The following is a 24,026-nucleotide window of genomic DNA, read 5'->3' on the forward strand; positions in this document are numbered from 1 at the left end:
ACCAGCTCACATGTGTGAGTGCTTGGTCAGGGCATGCCCCCAGCCTGGCAGAGGGAGCCCATCTCCAGTGGCACCATGGGCTGGGAGAGAGGCTCCGTCTCCAAGGGAGATGAATTTCGGAGCGCTCGCCTTCCCTGGGCAGCCGCTCCAGCCATTCTTTCATTTGCAGCAAGGCGCTGTAATTTGTAAACATTAATAACCATTATTACTATTAAAAGGAAAGAAAGCGAGTAGCCCTGTAACTAATTACTTTAAGTGTTTTCAACGAGCCGCAGTTCGGCTCCTTTATAAAACCTCCTGCTGCGCAGACCAGATTGTCATTATGATCGGATCTATCCTTGGACCTATTAATTTTGCCCGGAATAACAGCTGAACAGATGGGGGGAGAAGGCTACTCTGATTACCATAATTCCTTCCAAAGCCTGTGTGCTCCCCGAAGGCCGGCGCCGGCTCCTGCAGCTGCTCCCAGGTCTCGTTAGGGCCGGAGGAGGCCGGCACTGATCGGCCACTGCTTCTCTGCGAGGAGCCCCCTCCAGGGTGTGGAGCCTCGTCCAAAAATCAATGGGAATTACTAACCCCGGTGCCACGTTCCCTTTCTGCTGCAGCAGATGAACGTGGGAGCTGCCTGGAAATGTCCGGGGTTTGGTCAGGGAGGCTAAACTTTAAGAATTTCCCTGAACCCGAGCTTGTTCCTGAATTGTTAGGTTGTTTGAGTGGTTTTCTTCCTTCTGAGTCTCTCCAGCTTGTTCTCCTTTTTCCTTTCCCTGATCTTTTCACACGGGGGAAGGCACATCCATCACCAAGTGCCAGTGCAGGAGGGACAAAGCCTTTTCCAAAGGACCATTAGGTGATGAAATACATTTCCCTGCCCTGGTGGGTGCCCACGTGCTGCTTAAATGAAGCTTTTTAACTGAATGTGGCGGTGGCTTTTCACATGGGGGAAATTGTTCTAGTATTTACTGCTATTAAATTAATTTCTCAGTAGAGGATTTTAGACTCTTGTAATTCATGAGGATATTTTCAGTCCTGTTTACTGTCTGGTGCTTAAAAAAAATTGTCTCAAGCGTTTGTTTGCCGAATATAACGCTGTTATTACATTAGCTTTCCCTCGCAAGAGAGACAGGGGTTCATTAATGTTGATGTGAATCTTATTGTATCTCGGAGCTCTCTGAGCAGCGGGTAATTTTTCATAACATATGTGTGGCAATATTCAGGCACAGAATGATGAGTGGAAAATGGTTGTAGCCTGGCGCTGGTACACACCCCGAGCGGCTGCGGCTCTGCACAGCACCGCTGGGAGATGCTCCGAGTCCTGTGCTCTCCCTCTCTCTCTGTACATATATTACAGTGTATAAAGTACAGTGAATAGTCACGCAGTAGCCCATGGGAATCTCATGAGGTTTAACAAGGCTGATGCTGCACCGGGACCAGGGCAACCTGCTGGTATCCATACAGCCTGGCAATGAGGGCATGCAGAGCAGTCCTGCCACAAAAAACTCGGGAGAGCTGCGGGATGAGAGGCTGGGCAGGAGCTGGGCGTGTGCACAGCCCAAAACCCCCATGTCCCGGGCTCGTCCCACAGCGTGGGCACCAGGTGGGTGCCCGGAGCAGCTGTGGCTGCTCCAGCCCTGGGGAGTCCCAGGCCAGGTTGGACAGGGCTTGGAGCAACCTGCAATAGTGGAAGGTGTCCCAGCTATGGCAGGGGGTGGAATGAGATGAGCTTTAAGGTCCCTCTCATCCAAACCACCCTATCATTATATATTTATATATTTTACATATATTTTTATATATGTATATATTTGTATCTAAAATTATATAAATATTTTATGTTTATATGGCGCCCAGCTGCAAATGGGACTCATGCCTCCAAGCAGAAGTGCCTTCACGTCCGGGCAGGGACTGCATAGGAGAGGGCTCAAGCGGAGAAATATTTCTTGTTCTTAAAGAATGAATACCCAAACGGTGAAAGAGACACAGCCCGAGGTGGGATGGGGGGGAAAAAAAAGGAAAAAACTGCTTCATTTGAAATGTTATGAGTATCTCTTAGTCCTAATGCCTTCCCGCCGAATGGCTGCATTCAGCAGCGGAAATTGGCAGCAATCAGGCTCACAAGTGTTGGAAAGAGATTTACTTGGACAGATGAAAGAAAACCATTTTCTTCTAAATGCCGGTGCCCTGAGCAAGGTTCTCTGCCCGCGCACGGGGCCGGGGAAATGCGCGGCTCCTCGGCCGCTGAAACATCGCTGAAATATCCCTTAAATATCTCTGGAACATCGCCGCAACATCCCTGGAACATCCCTGGAACATCGCTGGAACATCGCTGGAACGTCCTGTCCGGGATGGAGCGGCTGCGGCCGAGCCCGGCCGAGGTGTCGTTTTCATGTGCCGCTAATGAAAAGCTCCACTCTGGTTTCTTCATCGGAGCCGGTGTTTAGTGCCGCGTTTTGATCAACAAAATGATGCTATTCGGGGCTTCTTCCCTTCTGCTTTGAAGTGGAAACGCGAGGAGGCGGGGAGGGGAGCACTGAGAGCCTGTGAAGATCCAACCCACCGGACTCGTCAAAGCCAAACCCGTAATTATTATCCCCTGGGAACAGAGCTCTTCTCCAGCCCCATCAAAGCCGCACCGCAGCCTGCAGATGAAAGCCCAGCTTTGAGCTCCCTGCTTTTAACACCTCGTTTGTTTTCAAGCTCTGTTGTTCCCAAATGAACAAACGGTTTGTCTTTGGTGCCCAAAATAACCAAATCGCTAAAAAAGCAGCAGCCGGGCTGCCGTAGCCTTGGAGTGGTCCTTGCCGTGCCTCTGGTCACACTTGCTCCACTGCTGCTGTTGAGCAGTAGCTCTTTTTCAAGGCGGTTCTGTAGCTCCAGACAACAAAAAATCAGAGTGTTCCAATGTATAAAGTAGAAATAATACAACAAATAGCCACAAGCAGCAGATGTTGCAAAGTGTAATTAACAGCCAGTGGGTTTCTGGCCAGTTTGGGGGGTTTCTCCCCAGCCTCCATCCCACGGGGAAGAGCTGCCCGGCTGAACAGCAGGGCTTCCAGGGAGCTGGAGTGGGCAGAGAGAGACCTGCAGGCCCAGCTTTGCCAACCTGCTGGTCTCTGCCTTCTCTCCTTCCCCTCCCTCTTCCCAAACTCCCCAGGCAGGCAGCAGGCAGATGAGACACTGCTGCCCAGCTGATACTTACACTGAGATTGAAAGATGATTTTCCTCTCTCTCCTGTCCCTCTCTGGAGAAGGAACATGTCATACCTCTGCCAGCGACAGGCAGCTCAAAATGATATTTTCAGAAAAAAACAGCACTTTGGCTTTCCTTCCTTTCCTGAATGCTTTGGCATTCAGGCCGACTGCCTGGGTTTATCTTCCCTCCTTGCGCTCAGGAGGCTTTCAAGTAGCATTTCAATTAAGATTTTAAACTGGCAAGATGCAAGTTAGATCAGAGCAGAGCTTGATCTTAGCAGCTCCCCTCCGCTCCCCGTTTGATATTGGGAAATGTCGCTGTTTGTACTCCTGTGTCGGGGATGCTGCGAGCGAGCAACTGCGCCGTGGGAGCGCTCCCCGGGGAGATCTGAGGGGGAGCAACACATTTTCCTCCAAAACCTCCCCCAGAAAATGAGCTCCAGTGAGCAGGAGGGTGGCTTCAGAATAGAAACTGGGCTGTGAAATTTGTCAGTTCATCATTTGGGTCTGGAATTAAATCACTGTATAGTTATAGATAACTGTTTAGGGTGAGCCCTCATCCACTGATAATGTATCTGTAATCTCTATTTTTTTTTCCCACTTTTATGTTTTTGGGAGAAATCTGTTTTCTCATGTGTGCGCTCCCCCTTGCACAAGGACTGTTCAGTACCCAGAGCCTTTCAGGAAAAGACAGAGGATAAATAGTGGTAAACATGCAGAGCTCCACCCAACGCCTTCCCGGCCCTCCTGCACCTGTCAGTGCAGCAGCTGGATGGAAATGCTTCCCCCGGCAGAACCTCCCGTGTGCTCAGGGACGGCGAGGCGCAGACCTGGAGGCAGAAGTTTCCCTTTTTTTCATCGGAGTCTCTTCTCTTCTTTCCAGCTCCTCAGGCCGAGCGGGGCCTGGAAGCCGCTTCTATCTACTGTTTGCTTAGAGGGAATAGCGATTTAAAATAGCAGCCAGAAAGCTCCAGGGGCCTGGCGGCTAATTAGTCGTGCAGTGGCAAATGATGGCCACCCATCAATGCAATAGAATCACCCACAAATGATGAGTTAATGGGGGCAAGTCACTGTCACCCCACCGCGGGGCTCCTCAGACAGTGCTCCCTGGCACAGGCTCACACTCGCTCTCCTTCAGCATTGAGAAGCCTGTTTTTCCAGCTATCAACGTCTTGAATTTAAAGTGCCTGAGACAGGGCAGCTTGAAGCCTCTTCTAAGGACTCCCAAAAGCTGGACCAGTTTGACCTCATGGTCATGCAGACATCTCTGCCTTCGCTGTCTCTTTTCTACCATCTCTGCAGGAATACATGGTCATATTCATTTCCAGAGCAGGAAAAATGAGGAGCATTGCAACAATCAATGTTCAGCGAAGGACAGTGACTGGAGGGCTGAGGGGGAGGAGGATGCTGCTCCTGCTTTCTGAAAGGTTATTTTAGCTAAAGACAATGAAAAAGTGCTCCAGGAGAAGAGCAGCTCCTGCAAAGTCCACCTGATCCTCGTGGTGTTTCATAACTCAATTGCAGCAGCGCGTGAACCTCTGCAAGGAACATTATTCTTGTTAGGATAGTGAGTTCCCATTTCACAGGCTGTGCTGGCACAGCCTGAAGCCTTGGTGTTGCTGCTCTAACCCAGGAAGAATCCCAGCAGGGCTGTGCTTGCTCTGTGCTGTGGGTGTCTTGGAGAGAGCAGGAGGCAGGTGCCAGGCTCAGAGGGATCGCTCTTCCTTGAGGATGTCCCAAAGGATTGCCCCCTTGGGCATAAGGGGAATGGGAAGTAAATCGTGGGCTCAGAACCGTTTGGGTTGTAAATGACCCTTTAAGATCGAGTCTAACCCTTAACCCAGCACTGCAGTGTCCCCACTAACCATGTTCCCAGCTTCACTGCCCTTCTCTGGACACACTCCAGCACCACAGTGTCTTTCTTGTTGTGAGAGGTCCAAAACTGACCCCAGCATTCAAGGCATGGCCTCACCAGGGCTGAGCACACGGTTTCAGTCACTGTCCTGGTCCTGATGGCCACAATATTGCTGGTACAAGCCAGGATGCCAATGGCTTCTTGCCCCCCTGGGCACATGCTGGCTCATTTTCAGCTATCAACCAACAATGGTCTCAATTTGAACTTTACCTACACAATATAAATTTAATAGTTTCACTGGAATGTGCTGTTCATCTTGTCATAACATGGGGGTGTTTGGGAAGGCTTCAGAGCTGGTTTAATTAGCAAAGTTACTTGGGAGGGCATTTTGCATTATCTTCCTCCTTTTCTCTCTCCTCGTGCTCTGTAATTTATGTCAGTGGCAAAGGCGTGAGCTGTGCTGCACACAATAAACAGAGCGGGCTCAAAGCAGCGCTTCAAAGGACACGGGGAGGGAGGGCGCTGGCAGGCAGTTTATGAGCTGTCATCTTCTGTACCACCCCGGAAAAACAAATAAATAACGGAGAGCAGATCTGTCCTGGCAGTGCTGTGGGGTTGTGCCTTGTCCTGTCCCACAGGGCTGAGCGGGGTGACACCTCTGGACAGATGGGATGTGGCTCAGGGGCACAGTGCCAGGGATGCTGAACTTGGTGTGCTGAGCAATGCCAGGATCCTGAGGGAAAGTTTTCCAGTGCTCCCCGCTGGGCAGTGGCAGTCCTGTTAAGGGCTTCATGTCCTCTTGCAGCAAAAGCTACTTGGGCATTCACACAGGAGCCACACAGCAGCTCTGCTGGGGCTTTCCGTCTGTCTTTCTGTCTCGTGTCCCAGGAACTCCATACGCCGCTGCCCGTCTGGCTGAAAGCCCAGGGCAGCAACGGGAAGATTTCCACTGACTTCAGTCTGTCTTGGATCAGATCCAGGGTGGGAGCAGGATTAAGATATCCACTCACTCCCTGATGGCCTGGACAATGGCCAATGCCAGTGGCACACTTAGCATGGCCCCTCCTGCTCAGAGCCATCCTCACTGCTCAGCTCCTCCAAGCCCCACATCCCTCAGAGAAAGCCAAAAGTTGTGCCACAGCTATGCCACAGATGGCCTGCGTGTCTGCTTGGCTGAGGACTGACCTTCTTTGGGGCAGGGATCATCCATGTGTCTTTCCAACACAGCAGTCTGCTCTCAACATAAACAATAACAAGGGGCGAGGTTTTTCTGCTGCAATGGTGTGAAAAAAAAACAAACCCAGATTAACTTTCCTACTTCTTTTCTTTCCTTCTCTGCATCTGAGAGCAAGAAACGCAATTTATTCCAGTCCTATCAAATTAGAGCTGTAGCTCAGGCTTTCAGTGGTCAATTATGCTCCGCAGAGGAATGCTGGAGCCGCGTGTGCTGGCGGCGCTTTGTTCCACCAACGCCTCCCCGCAGGGCTGGCGCTGAGCTGCGTGGGCAGGGGCATCGAGAGCCCCGAGCAGCTGCCAGCAGCCCCGTCCCCACCATGCCGAGGGTCCCTGGTCATCCCTCAGGTGTGCCTGGCATCCAAAGGGAAACACGTCAGGAAAATGAGGGGATATGAGGCTGGGCTTGAGTTTGGGCAGCTGCGTTTTGAGGGCAATTATATTTTGAGCTGAACCTGCGCCAGATTCAGTGGGTTCCAGTAGATTTGTTTCTACCAGGGAATGAAACGCACTGGATTGAAAGGGGGAAAAAATGTTCCCACCAAACAATTCAGGCCTTTGCCCCCTGCAGCTCTCCTTTCATGCCCATCAGGGCCTCTGCTCCACTCGCCCCTCGCCTATTGAAGGCTCTTCCAGAAGAGAGCAGAGCTCAACCCGCTGCTTTTCCAGAGCAAGCTGGCTCCTGTTAGCAAAAGCAGGTTTGGGAAAGGTTATGTTCTTAAGGAAAATGGTTCTGTTTTTGCGCTAACAACAGCGAGTTGTGTTTGACGGAGGATGTGCCTCGGCGAGTCCTCGCTGTCAGTCAGACCCGAGGCACACAACACGCAGCAAGCACGCGACCTGCCACCCTGCACCAGTGCCACCCCGTGTTTATGAGGAGCTGTCACTGCGCTGCTTCAATCCCTCACCAAAAAAGGAATTAAAAAAAAAAAGAAGAAATCCAGGTTCTGAAGGGCATATCTTAAAGATTGCAGAGAGTCATCTAGTTATGTAAAAATAAAGTATGAATTTTAATGTGAGGCATTAACATGAGCTCTTTTAGGAATAACTACAGGACTTCATGATGAACGTATTAGAGCCCTGCTCCAGCACAGGTGCCTGCCAGTCTTCATAAATCAGCTTCAACAAGTTAATTCTTCATAAAGGAAGAAGAATGCGATTTTCAGGGATGGATGAATGGGCACATAACAAAAGAAGGTGCATGACTTAGAGCACAGGTCATGGCAGGTGGGAAGAGGAGGGCAGTGTCAGGCAACACAGGAGATGATAAGAGTTTGGGGAAAGGTCTTTTATATCCCAACAAAGGGCAGTAAGTTGCAAAAGGGGCTCTTACCTATCGCTTCTATCATGATGGTTCCTGCAGACACCTGGGATGGCTGGGTGCTGTTAGAGGTGCCAGGGATGCTCAGTGTCACACAGAAGGCAGGGCACTGCTGGCCATCTGAAGGCTGCTGTGGTGCAGAGAGCAGGCCCAGGGCGATGGCTCCTGTCCTTGGACAGTATTTGTCACAGAGCTGCTCTCAGGGAGGAGAGCGGCCGTCCTCCCCGCACATGGGGATGCTTCTCACACTAAGCCTGTTCAAAAGGTCGCTGAGATGTTCCCTGTGAATAGAGCTTGCTGCTGAGCCAGGCTGCTTTTATTTGTTGTTGATTTTATTGATGTTATTGACTTTTCCACGGGGCACTTTGGGGACGTTTGCACGATCGCGTGTGCAGGCGCTGCAAATTGCTTGATGGTACAACGCTTAACTGGTGCTCTGCACGGGCGCCAGAGACACATTTTTATTAAGAATCGGTGGTAGTTGTTGCTTTTGTGTTTATGATAAAACGTATAATGCAGTCCTCACTGCTGCCGTCCCGCTGTGGCCACAGGCTAGGGCAGAGTGATGAGGTGTCATGCCAGCACTTCCCAGACAGCAGCAGCCAGACCCAGCGCCCGCGCTGGCTGCAGGAGCTCCCTGCTCTCCGTCAGCATCCAAGAGGATGGCAGCATGGCCAGCCCAGACACCAGAGCACGGCTGCTGCTGCTGCTGCTGCTGCTGGGCTGCTCCCATGCTCAGTTCCTGCAGGCGAGGCTTGAACCTTGCAGGGATTTGTGTAATTGCTGGATTGCAGCTACCAGGGGTGAAGGAGGTCAGGTAAAATGGCTTACACCTGAAAATTTCAGAGTTTCTAACCCAAGGTCACAGTCTCCTCAAAAGGCTGGGCATCTGCTGGCGCTGGACGAGCTGCTCCAGAGCAGTGGCATGTGGCCACCAGGAAGGTGATGGAGTCAGAGGTTTCACTGGGAAGAGAGAGGGATTAAGATACAGACCCTCCTGACTGCAGCCTCTCCCTGAGGCATTTCTTCATGTCCTTGCTGCCCCTGCCCTCTGCATCCCTGCTGTCCACTTCTCCCGGGCAGCCAGCATCATGGCATTAAGTGTTTTAACCAGAGCTTTTATAGCTTGAGCTCTGGAAATGTGATGTTAACACAGCTACGCAGACAAACACCATTAATATTTCAGTATGTGGGTGAGGACAGGGAGAACATCCTTTCCTCCGTAAATAAAACAGGATCGCTTGTTTTCTGCTCCAAGACTTGTCGCCTGCCTGAGACAGTAATATTTTAAAGTTGATTGGATCTTAAAATTGTAAGAGGTCCCCAGTGGCCCGACTTTAGCTGGCATTATCAGCTCAGCCATTGTCTTATGAAGCAATCTCCTCTTGAACCATCCTGTGCTCCCTCATCCTTTAAACACGTGCAGCCGGAAGCAGCTCAATTCTCTCTGGCTGGGGCTGGATGGAGATGGTGAGGAATGAAGATGAATATCCTCCTGCCTGTGACCTTGGCAGCAGCCAGCCTTGTCCTTGGCACTCGGAGCACCTCCGAAGGCTCCTGTTTGCTTTTCTTCATTCTCCAGGGACAGGTTGACAGTGCTGTCCTTCAGGCTGAAAAACACGTCAGAGGGAAAGGCTGGGGGAGCAGGAGGGAGCCAGGGACATCCTGCAGTGCACGAGGGCCAGGCTGGACCATGCACTGGGCAGGGAGGGGATGGGGGCAGCTCACTGCCATGGGCTCTGCTCTTGGGGGCAAGCACCAGCAGCAAGGAGCACCCAGTCCTGCAGCACACAGCAGCAGCTTCGTGGTGAACAGCAGTCTCCACAGCAGGGCAGTGTGATGGCGTGATTCTTGCTGTCCTGATGGATTAAAACCTGGTCCTGCTGTGGGGAAGACAAAGCAGGGAGTCCTGGGGGAAGGTGAGATGGGAGCCAGGAGCTGCTGTGGTGCTTCTGGCAAGAAAGATTATTTTAGTTTTAGAAGAAAGACTAGGGCATGTCCCCACAGCAATTAAGTGGGGGTTTACACACTGGAGTTGTAAGGAGGAATTCTAGAAAATGGGGATACACAGCTCTGGAAATCAAGAAGAAGAGAAGCGAAGGCATGAGGTGTGCTGACAGGATTGGCTGAGGGAGTGCTGACAGTGCCATGCCTGCCCAGGAAGAGGGAAATCCTGATGGTGTGGCTGGGCAGAGGGACAGGGAAAGGCAAAATGATCCTTAGTGGTTAGGAATGAAAGAAAGACAAATTCAGGCAAGAAATACGGGACAAATTCTTAGCAGCATGGTCATAAAACATGGGAACAGTTTACCTAGGGATGGCAGTGCAGCTTCCCAGAGTCTTTAAATCAACACCAGATACCACACGATCTCCAGGCAGAGAGCATCTGCAGTCTTCTGAAGGCTTCCTTTGGGCTACACACCCTCTGCTCTTAATTAGGGTGGGTTAAAAGAATTAAAAATCCTACTCATTTATTTGCCTTTGCAGTGAATTTCCCCATTGGTTTTCATCTGAGTCCCATGAAACCAGGACTGTGTGTCTGCTGTTCTTATTTCCAGCTTCAGATAATTCCTCCAAAATGCCCTCTTGTACAAATTGAGCCCAATATGTGTGTGCTGTGGTAGCTAGGAGACTGGCAGGAACAGTGCTCGCTGTGATTATCCAAAGCAGTTGTCATGTTATTCTCATTGCTAATGGTATATAATTATGTATTAAGGCTCTCTCCAGGTAGAGCATCTTGGGGCAATTAGAGCACAGAGCAGAGGACACGGAAAAGACCTCGAGACCAGTCACTTTGTCCCTCTGGAAAGGGGAATAATTGTCCCAGAACATATTGTTCGCATTTTTGCTGCCTGACATGAAAGCAGATCCATTGCAGTGAGCTGGGACATGGCGTGGTCAGAACAGGAGAGCAGGATCCTTTCTCCATGGACCTGCAGTGCATGCAGCACTGCAGCTCGGAGCCATGCAGCCGTTCATGCAGGAGTGCATTCCCCTCCTGTCCTTTCCTTATCACCTTCGCTCTGGCTGGGGGAGTCACCTGTCCCTGGTCTGCCCACTCTGATGATCCAGGCTGCCCCTGCCCAGGCTGCCCTGGGTGAGCCTGGGCTGGGAACAGATTCCCTGTGCAGTGCTGTTCTCCAGGGGCTGTGGGGCTGCCCTGCCACTGGGCCGAGCCAGCCCGTCCTCTGCAGGGGCTCACAGACCAAAAACATCATCCCAAAAGCTGCACTGCTGCCCTGGGCACGGACCCGAGGCGGGGGAGAAGGCCAGAGTGACAGCACCAAGCGTGTGACACCAGTCGTGGGGGAATCAGAGAGGTGGGGCTCTGTGCTGACACATGCCACGAGTCCTGGGCTTGCGCAGGTTACTGCAGGGGGATTCAGCCAGGGCTTCTTGTCCCCCCTGGGAACAAACAAACAACCGAATTCCTGCGGGAAACTCTTCTTCCCCGTGGAAACAGGGGATTATTAGAGAGGTAGCTTGAACCCTTCAGACCTCCCTCTGACCGCTCGAGCAGCGAAAACACAGCCGCCCGAGGGAGACCCGGGCTCTGCGCATCATCCCCGCCCCGGCCCCGGCTCCATCCCCGCGCTCCCTTCTGGAGCCGCTCCTGCTCCCGCCCCTCTGCCCGCAGCTCCCGGTGCTCGGGAGACACCACAAGACCAACTGCAGCAACAGCAGCGCTGCCCCCGCGGAACGGCAGCCGGAAGAACGGCTGGGTTGGGTTCGGGCTGTTAACGAGCAGCGGGCTGAGTGTCCAGACTTGCCCAGGGAAAGGCAAGGGCATTGCAGGTACACAAGGCAAGGAACGTCCCACCGCCCCGGGGCTCCCTGCTGCAAAAGGCAGCTCCTGTCGGGGGTGTTGGTGAGCAGAGCACAGAAAATGGAAGCATGCAACAGGTTGGAGGACTCGTGGGGACCTTGAGGGATACAGACATCCAGAGTCAACAGTGAGGACAGCGGGGGAGCCTTCCACGCTGCTGCCCAGCCTCGGGACACGGCTGAGGGCTCACTGCAGACACCACTCAGGCATCTCCCCTCCTGGGAAGGGCCGGGCTGCGCCTGTGTGATGGCACTGGGGATCCAGAGCCACCCTCTCTGTCGTTGTGAGGAGTTTTATCATGGCTGGCAGGAACAATGAGAACAAACACCACAGAGCGCTGGCTGGCGATGAAAGTTTCTCTGAATCGACAGAGATTTGCTTCAAAGGGGCCTATGAAGAGGTTCCATTTAATTATGAGGCAGAAAGTACCACATAACTAATATATATGCACACAAATATATACCCGTGCATGCAGCCATCCCCCAAAGACTGGGCCCTGCAGAGAGCCAGGCTGATCCTTTGGTGCTGCAGCCCTGGCAGCTCACGGACCAGACTCTGCACTGGAGTCACGTTGCAGCCAAAGGGACATGAAACCCAGTTTTATTTTTAACTTGGCTGGAGGGAAAGTGGAAGGAATATCTTACAGTGGAAGAAGTAGATGAGGACCCTGGAGATCTCAGCTCAGTTCTTGGCTCTGCTACAAATTCCCCATGCGACCTTAAGGAGGTCACTTCATCTCTCTGTGCTTCATTTCCCTTCTGCAAAGTTTGGAGAGCGTGATCCTCCCTCCGGTCTTGTCTGTTGGGTCGGGAGCAGACACCAATTTGATTCCCTTGCGAGTGCAGGGCAGGAGAGCGCTCTGTCTGGGGAAGGTGCTGGGCAGTTTCCCCAGCTGTGCCCTCACACAGGCTGTGTGGTTTTTCAGAACAACATTCCCCCCAGATTTCCCAGGAAAGGGGGTTTTGAGCCTGGTCTTGGGAAAGCAGAAGGATTTGCACTCTGTAGCCTGCCCTGAGTGGCCAGAGCGGAGGGGTCAGTAGGTGCCACTTGACTCACCAGATGATTGTTTTCTTTCCCAAAACACGGTGTCTGCTAGGCCCTATCACACCGTTATCCACCCATTTATGCTCCTCTGGCTGCAGTTAGTGCTGGGGAATGGCTCTCCCTGACTGTCACCTCTCCCTCCTTGGCAGCTGACTGGCAGCCCGTGCCCCGCACGCGGCTCCAGCAGGGGATGAAACGTTGCAGCAGCACCCGGCAATTTATGGCCATTTGGATCCCATCCATCAGTGGGAAAGCGGCAGAGGGACAAGTCCCTGATTCCAGAGGGACCCCCGTGCCCATGGCCTGGGAGGCCATGCTCACACCAGCCCTGCTTTGCCCCTTCCCCACTCTTTCCTCTGCTCACCCTGTTCTGCTCTCTCTCCTGCTGGAAGGACAGTCCTGGGTCTGGGGGTGCTCTGTCCCCGTGGGGCCTGGGGGGCTGTGGCAACTTGTGACAAGTTGTGTTTCACGGAGTAGTCGCGGGGTAATCGTGCACGTCCTTGTTTTGTCATTTAGGGCACTTAAAGTGTCACAGAGATTTCACCACCCTAAAAGCTTATCTGTCAGCAGGAGAGAGTTATTCCAGTAAAAGGGTATCATCAGCGGCGGTGGGAGGAAAAAAAAAGAGACAAAAATCCTGTCTGAAGGTTTTCTATTCCGGGCTCTCTGCAGCCGACCTTGAGCTGATGCAGCTGCACCCGGCGGCTCCCAGGGCCAGTGGGCAGCACTGGCAGCGCTGCCAGGGTGGGCTCAGAGTGTCCCCAACACATCCCTGCGCCTCCAGCATCCAGCTCAGCCCCAGCAAACCAGGGGAAGGTTGCTTGAGGGTCACTGTTTTATCCCCTGCCTTCACAAGGTTGATGCTGTCTGTGCTGCAGCTCCCAGAGGGCAGAAGTTGCTCTGGCCCATTGTGGTAGAGCCAGCAGCTGTGCCTGGAGCAGGAGGACTTCTCTAAAAAAAGAGAACGGGAGCAGACCACACTGAAGGTGGGCAGAAGTGTAGCATGAGCTGGTATTTTTCCTGATTTCTGTGGTTTGCACCCAAACAGTGCAGTGTGGATTGATGGAGAGGATGAGAGGTGCAGGGAAGGGCAGAGAAAAGATGAAGGAGGGAGGAAGGGAAGGAGGGAGGGATAACTGGCTGCTCTTTTTGCCATCGTGGGAGGCTCAAATGGCTCATGTCTGGAAGGAGTTTCCACACGGGAAACTCTCCATGCTGGCAGCGACAGGAGCTGTGGGGACTCCTGTTCCGAACAGGAGCACAAAGCCCTGGTGCACTCGCAGGTTTAATGCGGTTAAAGACCTCCACAAGCCGTAAAGGGTGGAGCCAAGGGCTCCCCGGCACACTCTGTACTTGCCTTGGAGGAATTCTTTTAACTACCTCGTCCAACAAGGGAGTTATTTGCCTCCCTGTATCTGGAACCTGCATGCCTGTGTGATGCTGAGGAGCTTTCAGAGCATGGAAACAGCTGGTGTGAGTGCTCCTACAGAAGGGAACGGTGCCAAGCCAGGGGGTCCTTGCTGTTCCCTCTCCCCAGCCCCTGCTGCAGGAGGGAACTTTTTTTCCAGCCCGAAATAACACCCGCTTTGGTGGGGTTTATCTGTGCTCTGCCAAGTGCGTGACAAATTTGTACTAAATTGGAACCTCAAATGATGCCAGCACAGAGAACCACGAATGCTATTGCATAACACAGGAGACGAGATAAAAATCCTCCATTCGGCACCGCTACTTCAGAAGCAAGAATAAACAATATTTAAAAATGTATAAATGCAGGTGGCATATTTTCCTTAAAAAATGTTTCGAGAAAAACAAAAGCATCTTAACAAGGAATAAAATATGAAAAGCAGAAGTAGGTCAGAAAGAAGTCAAAGGAAGGGAGGAAAACTAACAACTTGGAAATGAAAGACAAAGTGAATTCTGGTGGCACGTGGCCGTGATATGGGTCTGGGGAGCTGCTGGGACAAGGGTGAACTGCGTGTCCTCAGCTCCAGCACATCCCAGGGCCCCAGCAGCTCCACAGGGATGAATCCAGACATCTCTGCGGGTGCTGGCTGTGGTGGATAACACTGTGCAGGGATGTCCCTCAGCTCTGCCCTGCTCCAAGCCTGCCCACACAGAAAACAAACCTCTCTGGAATTGCCAACTTACCTGGGAGTTGGTGACAGAGGAGAAAGACATTTCACAGACTCATTTATTTGCCCCATTAACCATTTTAACGGCCTCTCTGCAATAACAATCATTCCCAGGGCTGGCAGAGCAGGTGTTCCAACAATCAGCAGGATTGAGAAGCCCTGGATGGCCGTTATTATTAATGCCCATAATAAAAACATGCCGGGGAGCTGCACACCCCGCGCTCCATTACACCCTCCGGTTTATGGGCCGGCAGCTCCCGCTCCAGGACTGCCCAGGGGAGCAGCAGCTCACCTGGCAGCCTGGGGAGCACCAAAGAAAGGCTGTCCAAAACCACCATCTTTCAACTGACCTGTTTTATTGTGTCGTGAAAGACTGCACCAAAAAGCAGGTGCAAGGAGTATCAAACAGCGTGTTTTACCTAGAACATCCGAGCCCGGGCGCTGCCGAGGCCCAGCCTGCCCATTCCCCGCTCAAACTGAAAAGCAGCAGCAACTCAGGCTTCTGTCTGCATTGAACAGCTGGTAAGAAACAAGGTAACCCAGGGAGCAGCTTCCCAAGAGATTGGCAAACAAAAAAAAAACCAGGAGACGCATCTAGTGTGTGCTACAGGCTGGTGTGGCGGGAGGGGAAATCAGCTGGCAGCTTTGTCACTTTCCCCGTTCTCAATCAGTTTCCTTTTCTTCTCATCCGTTTTCCTCTTGAAGATGTGGTCTCTGTAGAACTGGAGTTCTTTGATGCTTTCCCTGATGTCATCAAGTGCTCTGAAAGAGAATTAAGGAGGGTTTCAAAGAGCCTGGGTACATCTCCAGCTATGCCCACATCCTAATGCTGCTGAAAACTTCCAGGCTGCTGGAAACCAAACTGATGCACAGGGAAGGTGCATCTGTCAGACATGAAAATAACACTCATTGTCTCAGGGAAGCAATAAAAGTCCAGTGGTGCCAACGTGGCAGGGAGTAACTCACAGCTTATTAGTTTATGTCAGCCTGGGACACAGCTGCTGGGAACCAACAGCGTCTGCAGCATTGGCTGTCAGAAACAATTCCACCCCAGGGAAGAGACAGGGCTCCAGAGACTGCCCAGCTCCAGCCAGGGCACGCTCAGGGCTCAGCTCCCTGCAGCAGCACATCAACCACGACTTCAGCCAGGACCCCTGCGACAGCCAGCCCTCCTCCTCCTCCTCCTCCTCTGTGTGTACCAGAGCCTCCCTCCTGCCCAGCACAGGCACATCAGAGCAGAGCCACAGAGGCTCCCTGGCTCCTTCCTGCTACTTCTATGGCACATCCCAAGCTCAGGAACTAGGCAGGAGCAGGACTCTCACCCCCTTATTCACAGTTCTCAAATTTTTGTGTTCCTGTGACCACCTCTGCCCAAAATAAAGGGCAGAAAACCCCCATTAAGTGACTGTTTGCATGGTCAACAAACATGCACTTTGAAGAGCAGAGTGAATCAGAAGGCTGAGGAAACTTCTGGTTCTCTGGATTTTAATAATCCCTTTTCCTACGCTATCTAGGCTTTGGACAGGAAAATTCAAACATCTGACAGGGTGCAGAAGCCATCTCCAGCTGCATCAGCCACAGGATGCTGGAATTCACAGGGAGCCCCATATCCTGCTCAGGAAGAGCAGAGCTCTCTGCAGGACAGGCCCTGCTGTCAGTGACAGAGGCACAAAGCTCACCTGTGAGAAGCAGCCTTCTTTGGTGCAAACTCGTACTCCTCTGGATACCAGCGCCTGGTATGTGAGCAGAAAAATTGCCACTTAGAAAGAAAACTGGGACTCAAAGGCATGTCTGGTGGCTGCTGCAGGTTTGATACACTTGGTGAAGGAACCTTGGTTTCACTGACACCCAGAGAAGCCACAGCCCTGCGAGTCGCCCTGCTTGATCTGCAGAGCCCCAGCACCACAAATGGGCATCCCAGGGGTATCTCTCAAACCACTTAACTGGGGGAACATTTACCTGCAAAGCTCCTTGACAGTGCTCACATCAATGATCCTGTAATGAAGGTGCCTCATGAACTGTGGCATGTATTTGTCAAGGAATTTCTTATCTGCATGAACAGAGTTACCTACAAAGACACAAACAAGATGTTTCTTCAAACAGAAGAAAACAGAGCAACATGGAAACGAGCAGCAGGCGGAGCGAGCTGGGAGAGATCACAGGGGAAGAAAAGCCATTCACAAGCAGCTCATTTATCCCATTTTCTAGCAAATATGATTGTAAAGGTTTGTCAGATTTTCATTGCAGGATCACACGGGGTTTAATACTAATACCTCTAGTAATTCCTCAGTTACTACTCCCGCAATTTGGATCACACAGATAAATATCACCGAATTATGCCAACATTCGGTTTTTTGCCAAGCGAAAGGGGCCACTGGCATTAATGTCACTCAGCGCCTGTCCCAAGATCATATATGAAACTCTGAGAGCAGTTCTGGGTAACAGGACACCTGGAAGATCCTTATTCAGCCTTTGGCTGGATAGCCAGGGAGGAAGAGACAGAGCACAGAAGAGGAACCCCCGTGCCCCACGTGCCAGGGGTGCTGGCATCCTGCTGGGAGTGCAGGATGGATGATGTGCTGTGGGGCAGAAAGAAGCAGCCTCACCTGGATGGATGATGTGCTGTGGGGCAGAAAGAAGCAGCCTCACCTGCGAGAGGACAGAGCCCTGGGGGTGTCTGCTGCCGCACGAAGGACAGGAACTCGTACTCTGCCTGCTGCAGCGAGATTTTACTCTCCTTCACAGCCTTAGTAAGGCCAGACTGCAAAAAAGAGCCAAGCCATAAATCAGAAACACCCTGTCACAGACACTGCCAGGAATGCTCCAGTTCTCAAGTAAATGTTTAACTCTGCAGTGAAAGGTCAACCCTTGGAGTGCTGCTTGCTCCCCAGGTGCCTCCTGAACTCTGGATCTCAGTTCTCTGGGGCACCCCCAGCCTCTACTCTCCCCAGGGACCTCCTGCTTGGGAAGGAAAACCAAGGCAGGTAAATAGTCCTGACAGCACTGACCTTCCTGTGTGGTTTGGGACTTTTTCCTTCCCTTTTTTTGATTCCTTTGCTCAGAGTTCTTTCCAGTTACCAAGATGTGAGGATTGTTTATCCACCTGCACATCCTTGAGCCAGGAGAGCGCTACATCCCTGCACATCCCTGTTCCAGGAGAGGCACTCACCTCCCCAGCAGGGAGCAGCAGCTACCAGTGAACACAAATAAACAGGATCCTGCCTTCAGGGTTCATCAAGATTCCTATAAATCAGGAAAGTTCCTCCCTATTTTTTTTTTTTCAATAGCTAAATGTCAAATCCTCTCCAAGTGTTCTCAGTGATTTATTTCCATCTGGCTACGCTATATATTTCCACGACTGTGCAGCAAAAATCTACTTGACAGATCCAAGTGGTGGTTAAAAAATTCATTATGTGGCAGCATTTTCATCTATATTCTAATTGCTTCTCTTCTCTTAGTCAATTAAAAATAAGTAGCTCCTCAGGAGCAGCGAGGACGCATGCTTCCATCTCCAATTCACTCCTGAGCCGAGGCTGAGCCGGAATCCTCAACTGGGGCAGGGAGAAGCACCCATCACAGTAAATTAATATTCATTTCTCAAACTCTTGCTAATTCTTCCCAGGGAGAGCAAGATGCCGAGGGGGAGGAGAGGGGGGTTATGGATGTCTTAAAACTTCAGCCCTTAATTGAAAACTAACTTGAATTTCAATTCATCATCAGGGACTGGAAAATCCATTTGCTCTCTTGCTGCTGGCAAAGAGGAACCTTTATTTGGTGGCCCAAAGAACTAAAAATAATCTCTTGCTGCAAAAGTGAAGCTTTCAGTTAAAAAAAATCCACAAGGCCTACAGGGCTGAGGGGACAGGGAAAAGCCCAGTGTTTACAGGCCTGGAGTCCTGTAAACATGCACCAGAGTCCACAGGAAGAAATCTGCCTTTGACTGGCTCTGGACTGTTCTGCACCAATCCTGCACCTGTTCTTACTCAGGCATTCAAGCTTTACCTCCCCTTCCCCTTGGAATTATTTTGAATTATTTTATGCAAGACTTCAGCAGGAGGAGCTGTCAGAATTTGAACCCAACTCAGCCTGCACCAGGGCTCCCACAGAGGCAGGAGGTGGCCAGCAGCTCTGCGAGAGGAGCAAGGAACCAAACCCCAATTCTCCCACTGGGAGAAAGGAGGCGGAGCCCCTGCCTTGGGAGATGTGAGCCAGTGGCACATCCCTGAGTGACAGATCCTGTTCTGGCCCCCTGCCTGCTCCAGCCCTCCCAGGGGAGCCTCGCTGCTGCTGCTGTGCTGATGCTTCCAGCTCCCAGACCAGGGAGCAGCTTCCAGCACTCTTCCAACTTATCAGAAACCAGGCTGCAAAGCACAGGCTGCTTCAGGCAAGCTGGAAGCTGTAGGCTAAGGATCCCTGAGAGCAGTCTGAACTGTGCCACAGATGACTTGTGAGACCTTGGGCAAAACATTCCACACAGGCTCCTCAATACAAAACAAGAGAGACACTGTCTCCTGTCTTTGAACCCCTCTGTGTGACTGCGAACTGCTCAGCACAGCAATTGTCCCTGCTCAGGCGACTGTACTGCAGCTGATCTCTCAGAATTAATCGCTCAGAATTACACGTGCTGCAGCTGATCACTCAGGATTTATACATCCTGCGGCCAAACTCTCAGAATTACACGTCCTGCAGCTCATCTCTCAGAATTACACGTCATTCCCACCGCGGCCGAGGCACAGCAGGGTTTTTACCTTCCCGTGATGCTCCTTGCACCACTCGGACATGCTCTCCAGCAGCTCGTCGGGCTGGTTGATAATCAGGTTCGGGCCCTGTCGGGGACAGGGAAGCACAGAGGTAGTGGCACAAGAAGTTCAGGAGCCCGTGGAAGTTGGGTGCCGAGCACAGGCGGAGGCGGGCAGTGCCAGCCTGCAGGCACACCGGGCACCGTGACGCAGCCCCGCGCTCCGCTGCCGCTCCCACGCTCCCGGTGCGAGCGGCGATCCCAGCGCGGCCGGAGCCGGGACCGCCGGCGTTACTTTGTTCCAGCATCGCCTGGATTGCCCGCGGGGCCCCGCGCGGCTCACCTCGGCCAGCACGTTGAGGTCGCAGTCGGTGATCAGACACGCCATCTCCAGGATCTGGTCCTTCTCCACGTCCAGGCCCGTCATCTGCCAGGGGCGAGCGGCAGCGTCAGCGCGCCCGGGGCCCGCGCCCCCCGTCCCGTCCGCTGCTTCCCCGCGCCCCCCGCCGCCTCGCGCCGCCGCCCCGCACCTCCAGGTCCACCCAGACCATGCGCTGCCCCATGTCGCCGCCGGCCATGGCCGCCGCCCTCCGCCGGCCCCGCCACAACCGCCCGGCGCAGATCCGCAGGCGGCCCAGGCCGGCGCGGCCGCCGCCCAGCATCGCCGCCGCACTACAGCTCCCGGTGACCCCCGCGCCGCCGCCTACGCTCTATGGGGGTGGAGGCGCCGCAAGGGCTGCTGGGAGATGTAGTCCGCGGTAGCCGGGGGCGCCCCTCCCGTCACTGGTGCCACGGAGCAGCTCCGCTGCCCCGGCCTCAAAGGCGGAGGTTCACCCAGGGGCTTTCCCCAGGGAGACTTTTAATGTTCTCCAAAACAACACTGTAATATTTTAAATGGACAACAGGGAACGGGTTCATATTGAAAGAGTGTAGGTTTGGATTACATATTAGGAAAAGATGTTTTACTGTGAGGGTGCTTAGGCACTGTAAGAAGTTACACATGGAAATTGCAGATGCTTCATCACTGGAAATGTTCAAGGCCAGGCTGGATGGGGCTCTGAGTAGCCTGGGTGGTGGAAGGTGTCCCTGCCTCTGGCAGGGGGTTGGAGTGACGTGATCTTTAATGTACCTACTGACCCAGACCAATATGTGATTCTGTGACTGTACAAAAAACATGAGGAATGTTACAGATGCCAGGCAGCATCTGTCCCACTTCAACTCTCCTTCAAACGCCAGACCCTTCCACCTGACACAAATGTTCCTTCCTCTTAAAAAAATACTAAGCACTTATCTGTGACACAAGGACAGAGTGGTGGTTTCTCCAAGACTTCACCCTGGCTTTCTTACCCCGTGAAAAGCCCTGAAGTGTGCGTTAACACATTTAATACTGAGACCACAGTTTGGCAGGACTGCACTGCTGGTATTTTTACAAACACTAAAAGGTGACTTCACTGGGGGTTTTCTTTTGGGGGGTGGGGGGGTTTATACATGTACTCAGTGAGAAACAGGTCACGTTTGCTTTGCCCTCGAGTCCCTCAGTGGCGCGCCGAGTGCCACTTGGTCTCTCTGTAGCTGTCCCTGCGGTGCTCGTAGCTCCAGCCATCGCGGTGTCTGTCCTCGTAGTGCTCCTCGCGGCCCCGGTAGTGGTGCTCGCCCTCGTGGCCCCTCTCCTCAAAGCCGTACTCGTCGCGCTTGCTGCGGCCGTACTCGGGGCCGCCGTCCCCGAAGCGCTCGCGGCCAAAGTGGCGCCCGTCGGGGCTGTAGGGGTGGGCGCTCAGCCGGGCCTTGCGCGGCCCCTCCAGGCGCCGCGGCCCCGGGGAGCCGGGCAGGCCGTGGAAGGAGTGCGGGTAGCCGGGAGGGGCAAAGGCGGGCTGCTCCCCGTACTTGCCCCCGAACTGGGGCTGCTGCCGGGCCGCGCTGTTCATCTGGAGGGAAAAGAGGGACAGGGGGCTTGGTCTGGCACGATCACTGCCTGGGGGAGTGCCTGAACCAAACCCCGGGCTGGCCTCCAACCCACACTGCAAATACCAGAACCTCCAACCCACACTGCTCACACCAGAACCTTCCATGGCCCAGAGCCTCCAACCCACACTGCTCACACCAGAACCCTACATCGCCCAGAGCCCTCCCAGCTGGCCCCCTCTGTACCAGGAGCTTCACATCTTCTGGAAGTGCCATTTCAGCACTCCAGCAGTATATTCCCACCAGCTGTGCCCGTGAGTGTGCACGTACCACCGCTTGTCTCCGCAGGCTCGACGGGAACCCCGGTGCGCCCATGCCATCCGGAACCCTCTCATACCTGCAGGGAAAACACAGCAGCAGTGTCAGCCTTAAACACACAACGGGGCATCTGCATCCCACTGCTGTTCCCTCCACGGGAAAGAAACACCAAACTGTCTTTGGAAGTAGCCAGGAACACGGTGACCCCTGCAATGTCGGCCTCCATTGCACACTCCTGTGCTGGCCACACGTACCTGCTGCAGTTGGATGCTGGATGAGGCGTCCCAGGAAGGTTGGTGCCAGGAGCTCCGAGCTGGGAACAGGATGGATTGATATCCTGGGCCGCATGACTGCTCCCTGGGGAGAGACAAATACTTCAGAAGACCCACAAACACCAGTTAAGGAAATGAGGTGTGAAGTGAACTTGCAGAAAATCAACACGTTTTGAATTGGCTCTCAAGTTTCCTCAGTGATCTGCAAAAGCACATCGTCCAGTTACCAAAACAAAGCACTGCAATCTCACAATTTCCCACCAGAAAGGGCAGAGATACTGTAGCCAATGTGCCTCATTTAACCACGATCAGATACGATTTTTGCTGCTCCTGTGATAATTTAGAATAGATCTTAGAGGTGCTGCAGGAATAACCAATAAGAACCAATAAAAACCCACAGAGAAGGCTCGGCCAAGGGGTTACACCGGCCATGAGGGACAGAAAGGTGCGAGGGGAGCAGAGCTGGCAGGTGAGGGACCCCTTGGTGACAGGCTCCTGCAATTTACTCAAATAACTGTGACTCTGCCGCAGGCTAGGGCAGCTGACAGCAGTTCACGTCCCCCTGCAAAAGGGGGTGAAGGTGTCTCCGGTACCTGATCGGAACTGGATGCGCATGGGCCGCCCGTACAGCTTGATCCCGTTGAGCAGCCGCAGCCCATACGGCACCGACTCCTCGTGCTTGAAATTGACGAAGGCGAACTGCTTGGGCCGTCCATCCCGGTCCTTCGGGATCTTCACGGTGATCACGGGCCCCGCCTGGCACCGGGGGCGAAAGCGTTAAGCAAACACCGGGAGGCAGCGGCCGCCGCCGCCGCGCACGTGCGCCCCGCCGAACCCTGTCCCGCGGCGGCCGCCGTAGCCCCGCCGGCCATGGCGGCCGCGGCCCCCCCGCCGCCGCCGCTGCCTCGCCCTCCCCCGGTACACGCAGCGCGGGCGCCGGGCGGTACCTGGTGGAAGAGCTCGAAGATGAGCTCTTCGGTGACCTTGGGGTCCAGGTTCCCCACGAAAAGCGTCCGGTTCGCTTCGGCAGCCGCTGCTCCCATGGCCACGGCGGGATCTGAGCGCGCGCGCCCCCAGCCGCTGCTCCCCCCGGCCCCGCGCGGCGCTTCGCGTGACGTCACCGTCACGTGCGTGCGGAGGCCGCCCCTTCCGTCAGGGGCGGGGCCATGGGGAACGGGGCGGGGAACGGGGCAATGGGAACGGGGGCATGGCAGCAGGGCAGCGGGAAAGGGAACGTGGACACGACCGGGGCCTCGTCAGCACCGGTTCGGCGGCTGCTGCGGGCGCAGGATCTGGCCGGGGTGGGCCCCGGGAATCCCCTGTAATTAACCGATAATGGGCAATAAGCCCCGTTTGCCATGGGGCAGTCGTTGATGCAGCGCGTGCGGCGGCCCCGCTGTCGCGACAGCGCGTCCTTGTCACGAGCCTGCGCCCCGGTCCCGCCCGGGCGCCGGTGCCGGGGTTTGTCCCTCTCCCCGTTATTGCCACGCTGCTGTGGAACGGAACGGTGTGATCAGCCGGGGGAGAGCCGGAGGCGGGTTAAACCCCCAGATGGGTTTGGGGAGCGGGGAAGAGCCCGGGGGTTTGCGGTGGGACAGGGGGGTCACCCGGGGGCTCCTCCCGGGGCTCCTTCCGGAGCTCAATCCCGTCTGAGCAGCCGGGCTGTGCCCGCACAGCCTTCCCAGGGATTTCACTCCTCCGAGGACTCCGGGAAGCATCCTCGGCTCTCCCCAGCCACTGCAGTCCCCTGGGCATCCCAGAAGATGCTGGATGTAAAACGGGCGTTCTCCATCTGGAAAAATTTTGAGAGGGGCAGTTGAGCCTTCATTTTTCATTAGATCCCCTCGCGTTGCAGCAGATCCGATTTCCTTGTTAATTGGGTGCTGTTCATTTTCTCCACTTCATTACTTGCCGCCGCACCTAGAATTTATATCCATTTGGTTTAATCGCGTTCGCCTGGTTAAATTCCAAACAGTCACTCGTTCAGAAAGGGAATTATTACCTCGCTTTGCCAGGACTTCCACTTTGCCTTAATTTCCCTGGAGCCCCATTTACCTCGCTCTGCCTGTTTTCCCTGCCTGGGTCCCCTCGGGCCTGGCTGGGAGCGTGTGGTGCCCGTGCCATTGTGGCCATCGTGGCCATCGTGGCCATCGTGGCTCGTTCCACGTGCCACGGCCCTGGCCAGAGGCAGGAAGGAGCT

General features: G+C 53.8%; 2 protein-coding genes across 2 annotated transcripts; both read right to left on the reverse strand.

Annotated features, from left to right (window-relative positions):
• Positions 1-14,935: 14,935 nt before the first annotated feature.
• Positions 14,936-19,996, reverse strand: REXO2 (RNA exonuclease 2). Its single transcript, XM_066564419.1, has 7 exons — positions 19,865-19,996; positions 19,678-19,761; positions 19,345-19,422; positions 17,246-17,357; positions 16,556-16,664; positions 16,276-16,329; positions 14,936-15,358 (listed from the first exon to the last, which is right to left on the reverse strand). The coding sequence occupies exons 1-7, from the start codon at positions 19,994-19,996 to the stop codon at positions 15,229-15,231; spliced, it is 699 nt and encodes a 232-aa protein (XP_066420516.1). The 3' UTR covers positions 14,936-15,228.
• A 167-nt stretch (positions 19,997-20,163) lies between these two features.
• RBM7 (RNA binding motif protein 7) lies at positions 20,164-22,920 on the reverse strand. Its single transcript, XM_066564425.1, has 5 exons — positions 22,774-22,920; positions 22,420-22,582; positions 21,809-21,911; positions 21,567-21,633; positions 20,164-21,259 (listed from the first exon to the last, which is right to left on the reverse strand). Exons 1-5 carry the CDS (start codon positions 22,867-22,869, stop codon positions 20,870-20,872), a joined length of 819 nt encoding a protein of 272 aa, XP_066420522.1. The 5' UTR covers positions 22,870-22,920; the 3' UTR covers positions 20,164-20,869.
• Positions 22,921-24,026: the final 1,106 nt, after the last annotated feature.

Source organism: Molothrus aeneus, chromosome 22, assembly GCF_037042795.1.
Source record: "Molothrus aeneus isolate 106 chromosome 22, BPBGC_Maene_1.0, whole genome shotgun sequence".
Classification (NCBI taxonomy): Eukaryota; Metazoa; Chordata; class Aves; order Passeriformes; family Icteridae; genus Molothrus; species Molothrus aeneus.